This window comes from Poecilia formosa, unplaced genomic scaffold (assembly GCF_000485575.1).
Source record: "Poecilia formosa unplaced genomic scaffold, Poecilia_formosa-5.1.2 Scaffold295, whole genome shotgun sequence".
NCBI classification, from domain to species: Eukaryota; Metazoa; Chordata; class Actinopteri; order Cyprinodontiformes; family Poeciliidae; genus Poecilia; species Poecilia formosa.
In genome coordinates this window covers 496,795-509,927 of record NW_006800234.1, presented here as the reverse complement: position 1 = coordinate 509,927, position 13,133 = coordinate 496,795, and the positions used below count along the sequence as shown (strand labels likewise).

The 13,133-nt window shown below is 40.1% G+C and overlaps 2 protein-coding genes across 2 annotated transcripts; both read right to left on the bottom strand.

Annotated features, from left to right (window-relative positions):
- Window positions 1–2,012: 2,012 nt before the first annotated feature.
- Window positions 2,013–5,260, bottom strand: arl6ip4 (ADP-ribosylation factor-like 6 interacting protein 4). Its single transcript, XM_007572117.2, has 5 exons — window positions 5,015–5,260; window positions 4,620–4,940; window positions 4,263–4,380; window positions 4,110–4,179; window positions 2,013–4,026 (listed from the first exon to the last, which is right to left on the bottom strand). The coding sequence occupies exons 1-5, from the start codon at window positions 5,166–5,168 to the stop codon at window positions 3,970–3,972; spliced, it is 720 nt and encodes a 239-aa protein (XP_007572179.1). The 5' UTR covers window positions 5,169–5,260; the 3' UTR covers window positions 2,013–3,969.
- Window positions 5,261–6,308: 1,048 nt separating this feature from the next.
- On the bottom strand, window positions 6,309–11,730 carry mthfd2 (methylenetetrahydrofolate dehydrogenase (NADP+ dependent) 2, methenyltetrahydrofolate cyclohydrolase). The gene is made up of 8 exons (XM_007572116.2): window positions 11,528–11,730; window positions 8,922–9,106; window positions 8,070–8,192; window positions 7,773–7,925; window positions 7,549–7,656; window positions 7,199–7,291; window positions 6,988–7,113; window positions 6,309–6,901 (listed from the first exon to the last, which is right to left on the bottom strand). The coding sequence occupies exons 1-8, from the start codon at window positions 11,605–11,607 to the stop codon at window positions 6,753–6,755; spliced, it is 1,017 nt and encodes a 338-aa protein (XP_007572178.1). The 5' UTR covers window positions 11,608–11,730; the 3' UTR covers window positions 6,309–6,752.
- Between the last annotated feature and the right edge of the window lie 1,403 nt (window positions 11,731–13,133).

Sequence of the window (13,133 nt, the reverse complement as noted above, 5' to 3'; positions counted from 1 at the left end):
ACTGTTAACTTGTGTCATATATATGGGATGTTTAATATTTGCCATGTTTGGCCATTTTGGATTTCTGCTGTTTCCTCTCCCCCCCCTCCCTGGTTTTTACTGAGCTGTAAATGAAACATTGAATGTGCTCTTAAATATCCCTCCCTGCGTCGCCGTCTCCCTCTCTGCTGCACCTTTAGAGGAAGACAGAGCTCCAGATGTAAATCCTGTACGATACGTTGTGGAAACTAGGAACGCAGAGCCGAGATGTGCTGTATGATGTTTGATATTTATTTCTAAAGTTTAGTAAATTTTCATGCCTTTTTTTTTTTTTTTTTTAAATATAATTACTTATCCTTCTTGAGTTATCTCCACACTTATTGGCGCCTTTGGAAAAGACGTGTAAGGAGGAAACAAAACTTATAATAAACTTGTTTCTTGTAGAAGTATAATTTGACACTGGAAAAATGAGAACACTCCCAACCTGTGTTTTCAGTTCATCTATTCGGTGTTTAGGCAGGGCTGGGGAAGATCTCATGTTAAGAAATGTTTATTTAAAAATAAAATGTCTGATTTTTTTCTCATGCCAAATTCAATTTCCAATTTTGAATCCTTTTTTTTCCTCACTTTTTCTTTTACAAATGACAGAAAGTATTTTTCAAAACTGGCTTTTATTTCAACCATCTGTGCTGTGACTTGGCCTGAATTAAAAAGTCCCAATAATTAGAGCCAGTCAAACAAGATGGTAGCCTTGGGTGGGCTGACATCATTCCAACTATCAAAACCCGAGGAGTGTTTTGATGGAAAAAAAATCCAGATTTTCCTCAAATTAAATTGTCAAAACCCCAAAATTCTGTTAATCAATAAAATCGATTTAATGCCCCTACAATTATTTGCACCTTTAACAATTCCCAATGATAGTTCATTGATAGTTCATAGTAAGATGATCAGGGTTGTTGGAGATCTCACACTGAGGCCTAATTCTTTTAGCTGCTTTACAGAATGGGATAAAACAAGAGAGCATGCCATTTGTCAAAAAATCTGAATATTGAAAGAAAAAAAAAAAAACCTCATCCAAACTCTTGGTATGCAGTGATCTTCTGAAAAGTTATGAGCGGTTCTGTTCTGCTGGTAAAATACAACTTCCTTTTGCTTCATTTGCTGAGTACCAATGAGGGTGCAACATAAATATTTCTCAACATAGGATTTACTTTCCCTGTCGATGAGTAAATGTTGTCAAATTAAAGGTTAGATTGGTGTGATAGTATTAAAGCATTACGCCTCTCTACCAGGGGCTGCAATAAGTGTGGGGCTCAGCGTAACAGGCATGTTCAGAGCTGAGTGCAGTGGACCAATGTTGACTCAGATGTAAGGGAAAGTGTGCAATACTGCCCTGAAGCACCACTGGATCAAACAGACATCACACAGTGCACTGACAATCAGTCACCCCCCCACGCCCCCTGACCTCCACCCGGCACATATTTTACAGACGTCAACCTGCAGAAAGGTTTCCCACAGCAGGTGAACACGCTGCCAGAAAATGCACAGGTTGCACATTTTACAGTGTGGAGACTTCTCACAATAAAGTGGCTCTGGCCTGATAAATGTGTCGGATGTTACGGTTGGATTCTTTCTACGGACACAGTTGGGGGGGCTTTTGTTGTGATTTTTGTCGTTCAAGCACAGAGGCATCTATTTGCAGTCAGCACAGCAGAGCACGGCGTAGTTTAATGAAACGTCTGTGATTTAAACCCAGGTTCATCTAGATTGAAATTATACTGAACAGTGAAACATTTGTCCAGCTAATCCTCATATTTGGATTGTTTTTTTTGTAACACATAATCCAACACGGAGCTGACAAACATCCCTAGAGATGAACAGCCCCAAGTAAGGTCAGCCATGTTACTTTCTTTGATGAAACGCCTTTATGAAGACAATGTAAAGGGGAAGTGCTGCAGAGATCAGGGATGTTTTTATACCTGTGGGCAGACTGACTACCTGAACCCTGGCTTGTCCTTTTTTTTGTGTGTCTTTTTTGTCTTTAGCTGATGGTTTTAGCCCCAGAAAGGAGGCTGTTCATGCTGAAGCTGACAGCATTAAGATGTTATTTTTCCAAAGCATGAGGACAATAATTCAGGGTGTCCAGCTGTATTATGAGTGTCCTGCATTTCTCAGAAGTGCCCCTGGTTCAACACTGTTGATTTGAGATGAATGAAATCATGTTTTGCTGGCTTCATAGACGGCTGCTCCAAGCACAGGATAAAATGCAGTTCTGTAGTTTACTCTGGTACTTGAGCCACGTTTTTCCCTCTGCTGCCATGGGCAACTGTTCATTAAAAATCATCTCTGGTTGAATCAGCGCAACATGCAAAGCATACAGGACACCAATCCTTAAAGATGAACTACTTAAAACTACCTAATGTGACATATTTATTCATTTTTAGGAAGTCTGTCTCTACCTTTGACCTGGGCTCAGTCTAAAACTAGCTCTGTGTCACAAACGGTTAGACTGTATATATTTATTTATTTATAGATAAACTGGCAAATGTAAGAATTGTACAGGTCACATATCTTGTAGGATTATATTTGATGCTATTCATTCCCTTGTGATTTTATGAAGAGTGTATAAAGAAAATATAAAGCACTGACAAATGGTGGCCTTTTTTTCTATTTAAAATATCAGACAGAAATGTGTCAAATGAAGGACGTTTGGTGCCGACTAATTTCTTGTTCTAACTTGTGACTTTTGCAACAAACTAGCTTTACATCTCTGGTTGAATTGGAGCAACATGTAACGAGGAAAGAGTCTGGAACTGTTGGCGATGAAGGAGCAATGCTTTTTGACCAGCGGTTATTTTATTCCTTCAAGATTTTATTTTATTTGTTATTTTATCCATGTTGCGCTGTTTTAACTCATTGTCATCCACCCCAGGTATTTTTCTGGACCATATGAAATATTTCTTCTTTAGGGAGTTGCAATAAATAAACGTCACATCCTTGGAGCCTGACAGATGCATCATCCTTCAGCTCTTCTTTTTCCGAATGGTACGTTTATTTTGAGGTAGTCCAGAGGCAGTGAAGCAGGCCCTCAGCATGGCGATACCACCACCATGTTCAACTCTTAGTACAATTTTAAAATGTTATTCGAGAAGGTGCCCATCTTGTCAGGCTAATGGCTGCATGTTCACAACCCACTAAATCCATGTTGATGTTAAACTGGGCTCCCAGTATCTTCCAGCCAGTAATAAGGATGTGGATAAGGTGGGATAACAATAATCTTTGGGATGGCCCTGACCTCAACCCAGGCAAAAGTTTGTGTGTTGATATAATGACAATAGACCATAAAATAATTATTACATTTAAGATCCTCTGTAAAAAGCTTTCATACTTTTTTTACAGAGCCTGCCAGTGTGCTCTGCTTTAAAGTTGCCAGTCATTTTTTCAAGAGATTGTGAGTTTGAATTTTTTTTTATTTTTGCCTAAAAGAATGATGCCTGGGGAAAAAAAATCAAACTTTATTTTCCAAAGTAAACCCTGAATAATTCCCAGGCCAGAGTTTAGTGGCCTTAAAAAATACATTATGATAAAGGTTGAGTGATTAGCCTGAAATATGCCCAAGGCAGAAAACTTGAATACATAAGACTCAGAACACTTCAAAAATATAAGTGTCAGGATCCTTTAACAAAACAAAACAAAAAACAATTAGAAAAATTGAGAGAATGGTCCAAATCCAAAAAAAAAACCCAGAAATATGTATGTAAAATGGATGTTCAGTAACAAACATACATGGAATATTTGAATGTGATTTATTGTGTTTCATATTAGTTATAACATAAAATTATGCCTTCGGGTTTCTATAACATAAAGAAACCTGCGTCTGCAACCTAAGCATAAACAGTGAAAATCTCAACCACATACTCAAAAGAATCAGAATGACTCAGAAACAAGCAGGAAGTAAACAGTCTGTGTTTTCTTCTGGAGGTTCTTCTTCTATCTGTTCATTCCCAGTTTTCTCTGGAAGGCATTCCCGTCTCCCTTTGTAGCTTGCTAAGAGACAAAGCAGAGATGTTCGTCATCCAGCTAACAGCGGCTATGTGTCCTTCACCTAAAACTGATGACGTTCTGTTTACCTTGTTGATGTCTTTGTGTTTCTCTCGGGTCACTATCTCCTCAATGATCTCTCCTTCTCCTCTCACCAACCTAGACGGATGAAGATTGAACATCTGAAAATTGGGAAAGTTTTATCCTACGATTGTTGAATGAGAGTCAGTCCTTTGTCAGACCTGGTTCTTCCCGTTTCTGGGTCCACCACCCTGCGGATCACGCTCTGCCTGGCCTCGTACTCCTCCTTGGTGAGAGGCCTCTTAGTGGCGAGCCGGGCCTTCTGCTCGTCGGTCATGACTGAGGAACGCAACGCACCAAGAAACGTTTAAACGGATCAAAAACTCAGCTCCATGGAGCTCAGGTTCGAGAAGAGTGGAAGTGTGGAGACGGGTAGAAAACAGCGAATAGATTGAGAACACCTTCTTAAATTATGTTATTTGCTCAGAAATGTTCATACTGATCTCCCCAAATATGTGCTTTAGATTTGTGGAACATGGTACATATATTTCTCTACCCTTCATAGTGTGAGGACTCACCTGGCCCCAGCTCCTCCTCCTCCTCCTCTTCTTCATTCTGCATCGCCTCCAGGTAGGATGGAGGTTTATCTGGAGGTCTCTGCAACGCCTCCACCTCCTTTCTCAGCTTCTTCTCCTTTTTCTTCAGCTTCTTTTTCTCCTTTTTCCTCTGTTTCTTCAGCTTGGCCTTCTGCTTCTTCAGTTTCTTCTTGGCTTTGCTCTTCTTCCTCTTTCTCCTCTCATCACTTGAGCAGGATGAAGAGGAAGAGGAAGAAGAGGAGGAGGAAGTGGATGATGAAGATGAGGATCGCGTCCTCCGCCTCTTTTGTTGCTCTTTCCCATCTGAGGAGAAACATATGTTCAGGATGCTTCATAAGCCTCTCTGGTGGGTTTTTAATGAACAAAGCAGTCCCAACCTGAACTCTTCTTCTTGGAAGAAATTTTCTTAGCCGACCTGCTCCTGCTGGAAGAGGAGGAGGAGGAAGACGACGACGAAGAAGACCGTCTGCGTTTCTTTTTCTCTGTTGTTTTCTCCCTAGTAACTCGTTCAGATGATCTGCTGCGATTCATTTCGGAAACACAAGTTGTTTACAAAGGCTGAGTTACAGGAAACGTTTTCCGGAAGTTTGTTCGTCTATAATTTCAGCGTCATGACACAAGAACCGTTCCTAGTTCCTACTTAAATTTCCAAAAACCTTCAACAAAGCTCAAAAACTTGCCTTATGGAATTAAATTCAATTAAATTATGAATTCTTGATAACAGATATAATTGTTAAAAGTATCTTTGCAACGCAATACGACAAGGAAGTACTTACGGTGTAACCCTAATGGGGGGGTTTTCCGCACGTAATCTGGGGCAACTATTTAAATTATCAAGCCTGGAGGCTCTAATAGTCTAAAATTACGTTTATTTTAGTGTGACAATACGCTTAAAATAATGACCTAAGAAAGCATAATTATTAAAGACATAATCCTTAAGAGAATTTTGTGGTATAATGTATTCCTGAAAATACGTATTTGTGCCAGTCATGCCTTTTCGTTTAATTTATTAACACCGCTTATATTTTTATTTGGGGCTGGTGCAGCTGTTAGCACTGCAGAAGAACGTTTGTGTCTTCTGATCAATCTGGTTTTCTTATTGGCTGTGATAAAGGAGACTTTATTTCTTCTCACCACTTTTACATAAAAGCCAGGTTTGTGTGATACTGGACTAACTGTTGTCCTATCAACAGATTCTCCCACCTGAACCAGGGATCTCTGCAGCTCCTCCAGATATACCATGTGCCTTTTGGCCTCTTCTCTGATCCATCTGTTACTGATATTTATTTTTCAAAGGATTAATTAAAAAACAAAAAAAAATGTACTGAACACTAAACTTGTGTTAACTTTTCACCACTTTAAACTTCTGTGCAACTTCATCCATGACCTGTACTGATGTTTTCATGCAAAAGTCACACATTTATTTTCAACATTTTGTGCTGGTCAATCATTTCAAAACCAGTCAATTTCATCTTTAAACATTAAAAAAAAAATGTTGTGAAAAGTTCAAGTGGTGTGAATACTTCACTCATTTCCAGATGCATAGTTTGATATTCTGTCTCAGGTGAGTCCAGCATTTCAGGTCACATTTAATAAAGTCACCCCAGTCTTAAAATATTTTTCAACAAGAAGAAGCAATGTGAGAAGAAAAATGCAACATTTATTCCACAGTTTTTTTTTGCAAGGCAATAGTGAATCTTTAAAGCTCATATTTTATTAAACAATCTTGTTCCTGATAGCCCTTGACACACTTATGTGAGGCTAAACCAAAACTCTGCTTCACTGCTCACCTGCTTAGAGTCATACACTGCCACGAGTCTGCATTCATGTGTAAAATATTGTCTCTGTAGCAATAAATAGAAACATCTCTTCAAAACCATCAAAGACGTACAATTAAAAATGATAAATACTGTTACAAAGCACACGCAGCTGCATGAGTTAGTGTAACAGGCTGCAAATGGTTGAACTTGACACGCAGAAAGAAAAGCCTCCGAGCAATCATCTTTCCAGTCTGTGTGCAACGTGGAGCTCACTGCGCCTCTCCAAGTAAGAAATCAAGAGGGTGGTGCTGGGAGGAATGTGTCCAATGTTGCTCAGGTTTACCGTGTGGCTCCATTAGGATGCGGCAGCCACACGGATCCTCTCTGGGGGAAACTGCAGGACACTTTTAGCAGCTTTGACGGTGTTCTTCATGAGCATAGCCACGGTCATGGGTCCGACGCCTCCGGGAACCGGGGTGATGAACCCAGCCTTCTTCTTCACAGCTGAAAGTGAGCAAAAATTCAAATGAAACAAAGGGACAGGAGGAGTGAGCTCATGCGGAAATCCAATCAAACGTCATCTCCCATACCTTCAAAATCCACATCTCCAACCAGCCTGCTCTTTCCAGTGACAGGGTCCTGCACTCTGTTTATTCCGACATCGATCACAGCGGCTCCCTCTTTGATCATGTCCGCTGTGATCAGGTTGGGAATTCCTAAAAACCGTGTCGAGAGCCATTAGACGAGACGTGCAAATCGAGATGACGGGAAGATTTAGGATGAAAGCAAACGGAGACAAACCTGCAGCAGCCACAACAATGTCGGCTATTTTAGTGTGCTGGCAGAGCTGTTCCTTTGGAGTGTAACGGTGAGAAATGGTGACTGTGGCATCACCTGCAGCAGTTCAGAACAGAGGCTGGGTGTTAAAATCTGTGCATCACACAGAGCCTAAAGTTTGATCATGATAACGCTGAAAAACATCGATCACACTTTGTTCACTGCTTGTTTATCACACAAAATCCCATTCAAATACATTTGAATCCCTCGTTCTAATGTGACCGAATGTGGAAAAAGTTAAGGGGTGTGAAGACTTTTACATGTCATAAATTGTAAACATTTAGAAATCCAGACATAGATGATGTACAACTGACCTCCAGGCCTCTCATGTTGGCCGTCTGTGTGCAGTAACATGGCAATGGGCATGCCCACATTCTTGGAGCGTCCGGCAACTACAACATTCTTCCCAAAGGTAGGAATACCTGGAAGGAGCAAAAATAGATGATTACATTTTATTACATTTCTTTAAAAAAAAAATTAAAAATAAAAAACACCATTATTACTGTAGCATGAACAGCTAGGGGCCTGTCCTGTCTACCTGTGCGTTTGATAATTTCCCAGACTCCCCAGGGAGTGGCTGGGAGCATGGTGGACTGATCCAGGCACATTCGGCCAACGTTGACTACGTGGAAGCCGTCCACATCCTTGTTAGGAGCCACTGCGTTGCAGATCGTGCGCTCGTCAATGTGCTCTGAGAGAAAACAGTGGCAAGTTAGAGTTTGGACAATACAAGACACTTAGGAGGTCAAACATCTCCATGTTGGCTAACAGGAAAGTAGATAATCTGACTCAGGGGGCTCCTTATAGCTACACGTCTGATCCGTACTTAGCATACCTGGCAGAGGCAGCTGGACCAGCAGGCCATCCACACCAGGGTCTGTGTTGAGTTTATAGATTAGATCCAGTAACTCCTCCTCGCTAATCTCCGAGTGTTTGAGAATTGTCTCACTTGAGATTCCTGTGGGAGTAAAAGGCGAGAAGACAGAGCAGCATGTGAGCTAAAACTGAGTATTTAAAAATTAAGTTTTAATAATATTCTGATTAGGTCCACTTGTACTGAGTCATACTGCAGCCCTCTGTGGCATTTTATTCCCCATGTCAGATTCAGACAAACTTCAGGATAGTTCGGTTTCACCCACTCCCATTATAGCAGTTAACTTATAATTTTTCCTTTAATATGTGCACACATATAATGTTTTCAACCTGCTAAAGAAACATTAGCTTTGGAGCATTTCAAGATCCTCTCTAGTTATGGTGTCCTCCTCCAGCTTGTCTATCACAGTTCCAATTGGATTAAACTTTTTATTTATTGCTCAGACTGCAGATATTTATATCAGGCAAAATCTAGACATTTCTTGATTGATAAAGATTAATAAATGTCTGTGCTACATGAATACAATATTCTTTTGTCCTTCCTGTTTTGAAAAAGAAAATGGGCATCTGTATTACATCACTTGTACGTCCCAGGGAATCAGCAGGTGACAAACTGTTAAACAATAGTTCCTCAAATGATGAATAATATACATTTTATTTACATTTGTTTATTTAAATTATTAACAGTGCAACAAATTGTGGCCATTAGGCTAAAAAAAATAAACTCATGGTGACTGAAGAGGTTTCATGCCAGGAGTCAAAGTTGAAATTGTGCCAACCATTTTTACACTTGGAGATGGTTCTCCCCGCTTACCGACGTCGGCTGCAGCCCGAGTCTTGTTGAGAACGTAGGAGTGACTGGCTGGGTTGTCTCCGACCAGAATGACACTCAGGTGGGGTCTCCTGTTGCCGGCCAAGACCCACTGATCCACATCGGCCCGGGTTTCTTCCCGGATCTGACGAGCCAGCTTCCTCCCTGAGATGACCACCGCCTCTGCCCTGACAGTGGGAAACGCAGTGAAGCGTTAACGGGGGGGAAGAGGAGGGAGAAATTTATTTCATTTATTTTCTATTATTAGTAATGAAGTCATGGAAAATAAACTGGGAGCGTCACTTCATCTCAACTGTTGATCTGTTCAGTGCCAGTTTAAACCTTACTTCCTGGAAGTGGTCTTGATTTACCAGGACATTTAACACCCGAGCGCCGCTCAGCCGTGCAGCTTGGGGATGCATCAGCTCCATCTTCCAAATTTACCAACTACAACTCTCCAACTGAAAAGTTATCAACATACGGCGTTTATAGGTCTATGCACTGCTGCCCCACTACTTTGTCCCAATTCTGCAAGGTTCAGCTACGTTACATAACAACAAACATAACCAAACAGCTAATAACTAGAGACTAATGAGCCATCATCAGTGATGTAACCACCTCTGTTGCTCTGCCAAAACCAATTAAACCTGGAAAAAAAAAGTATCACAACCAGAAGCAAATGAGTAGAGACTGCAGGGCAGCGAGATGTCAGAGAGGATTCTCACTCCAGATTTAAAACTTTTTACTCTTCTTTCAGATGCATTCAAAAACTATCCTGAGACAGACTTGGGGAAACATTTATCCACCAGCTACACTTTTAGAGTTTGTTCAGGATTTTATTCAAGTTTTAATAGCCAGTTTTGAGTAGGGCTGTAAATTAGAGAAAAATACTGCAGTGACAATATTTATTATTAACCCACAATTTTCTCCCTCTGGTTCTTTTCCCCCCATTATTGGTCTCTTTCCATAAGCTTCTTGATCTTGGCATGCATGTAGGGTCTAGGTCAGATGTGAGGCAGTGAAAGTCTATCCAGCTGGTCAAATATATTATTGGAAAGGATCATCTTTATGTAGGACACCTGAAATATTACACCCAAACAAACATTGCTTCCATGCAGTTCTTCCTGCACACATCGATGATGTTGGTTGTAGAGACCGCCGTGATTCAAATATACTGTGCACCTTGACTCTCGTCTTATCGTGCATATCAACAGGATTGCTTTGATGCAAGGCTGACAAATTTGGAAACGTTTGGATGTTAAGGAGCAACGTGTGCCCAACACACCATTGGTTTAACATTATCCATCTTGTGATCATTCGGATCATGTGCAGGACCCACAAGATTCGGTTTCTTAACATGGGGTCAGGCTGCACACAGGACGCTCCCACTAAATTCCTTCACGGGATGTGAATTTACCATCTGTGTGATGAAACTGATGAAAGACAGCATGACCCGTTTTAGCCTGCAAGACTGAATATTGTCACGCTAAAGCAAGAAACAGGTCCCACAGCTTACTAAGGAAATCATTTATTTTGGTTAAAACAGAGAAATGCATACTCATCCATTCATCAATTTTTTTATATGCATCCACAAACAATTTTTTATTTTGATTTTTAAATAGTTGTGTACAAAAAGTATACATAGGTTTACTGTTTTATGGCTTAAGGGTGTGTTCTGGTTATAATTGGGATTCTTCTGGAGGAGCTGGCCCAAGTGGCTTGACAGAGAGAAGTCTGGGTCTCTGCCGAGGCGGCTGCTTCAACAAACCAATCCAGATTAAGCGGAAAATAATGGATGGGTTACTGTGAGCAAAACTGTTCCAGATTAAACTTAAAATTGCAAATTAAAATAAAGTTTGGGCTTCGAACATTGATGTTATTCTCAGAGACAAGCTACCGTTTTTCACACAAACTGAACGCAACATAACTGACCTGAAATTGACCAATAAAACTTTAGGATCCATTTGACAAACTGCAGTGCAGATACATTTCTCATGCACATGTGATATTACTTACTGAAAAGTTTACATATATGATTGTTCCTTCTGTTAACCTTAAGTATTATGGAAAATAGTCATGTTTACAAGTCTTTATGCATTTCTAAAATATGTATAAAATAAATGTACTGACTAAAATGATTAAAGATAATTCATTCTCTATTGTTGGGGTTTATTATTAAGCATATTTATTTAACTTTAATGCTCGAACATCTGCATGAATATTCCTTGCATGCAACCCAACACCTCGGTCCCCAGCTGAAACTTGTCTCCTTCAGACCCCCAATCTGCAAACGCTCTTCCAGATTTCATCAGCCAAACCAACTGCAATGTTACCGGCATACCGCTAAGAGGCGGTATGCCGGTATGGGAAGAACCAATACAACCGAGGACATTTAGTACAGCGAAACCCAGAAAACCCGCTTTGTAAAAATCAACATGCTCATCCTCATTGTGCGCTAAACATAACAGAGAGGCGATGTGCTGAGGAGAGCTTAGGACGCACATCGAGCCTGGCTTTTAAATGTGCTCGACCGCAGCGCTTTGTGTGCCCTGACTGAATGTGTTACTAGTTTCCCTCGGTTTTTTCCCCCGGCGGAAATATCGGCTCACCTGGAGGCGGACGTGTGCAGGCTACAGACTTGATGCTGGACGTGCTGGCACAGTTTCCTGAGACTTCTGATCGTTGCCATTTCTGATCTTCTGAGAAGGAAGGAGACACACCACCACCGGCTGGTTATGAAACACTCACTGAGAGCTCCTCCTCCCCCACCAAGCCTGATAGAGGACCGTCTGGTAGGGAGGAAGAGGAGCAGCGAGGCTTTAAAGCCCTGCCCCCTCCCCTCACGGCCCCTGCGTCACCGCTATCTCCCACTCCCATAACCCCCCGATAGGTTTCCCACAAGGCTATCTTAGGCTTTCATATGCCTATGGGGCCTCTCATACTTTCACACCCTCTCTGCTCTGCACTTTCTTTCTCACATTGTGTCACAAATGTTAATTTATTACGATTTTATGTGACTGACCATTTTTAAAAATAAATAAACAAATAAATAAGTTCTGCATTGGAGAACACATAAATTATAATTGTAGCATGAGGCTTTACTGATGGTTAAATGAGATTTAATACCTTTAGAAATAAAGTATTAATTTATATACCTTAATTGATATGCGGATTAATTTTAGCATTAAAATCCATATATTACCACCGCAAGAGCTGAAACACATACAAGATGTGTGTTATTAATCATTTTACATTTCCATTGCTAGTTTAGGTTTAAGCCAAATAAACATATTGACGGACAAAGTACAGATTAATAGTAAATAATTTTTACAATTATCTTTTAACCATTCGAATCGGAGGGGCTGCCACTATGAAAGCTTTGAAAGCTTATCCTGTAAAAGTAAAAAGCAAGCTGCCGTAATTACGCGAAGCTTCGTTTTACAAACTGCTTTAACTGCCGTAATTTTAGGATAACAAGCTAACTGCTACGTCACAGCACTAAACAGGAAGTGAAAGCTCTAAAATAAAAACATACAGCTCAAACCGGAAGCCAAGGACTTCACCATATAAACATCAAAATTAATGTTCTAAAATTAATTAATACACATTAATAAATTGATTGTAACATGTTTTCGGTTTTTAAGCCTTTATTTGTTTTTTTAAAAACCACAGCAAACTACTATAAGAGCAATAATTTGCAACACAGAGGAACATGCATTGATGAACTTGTGATGAACTTTTCCAGGAAAAAGGTACATCGAGACATGCATTTTCAATTAAGATAAATACAGAAAAAATAAGAATAAGAGACTGTATAGTTGGTAAATTTACAACAGCTGTTGTTTAAAGTCAAATCATTTTGTCTGACAATAAAACCTTAAAACCTTTACCGTTTTAGGTCATTGAGGATGACAAAAAATATTTAATTTGTTAAAAACCAAAACACTGAGAGAAGCAATTTTTTGACAATGTTTTAATTCTTTCTTCAAAGTCAGAAGGTTTCATACATTGAAATAAAAGAAATGATTTTAGTGATACTGACTGACCTAAAAAGAAAAAGGTTTTGTCTGATTTAATGTCGAGTATCTGATAGAGTTATATATCCTGTAGATCAGTGGTCCCCAACTCTGGTCCTCAGGGACCTCTGTCCTGCATGTTTTTGAGTCCAGACTCCAGCACAGCTGATTTATATGATTGCATTACCTCCGTTGCGTT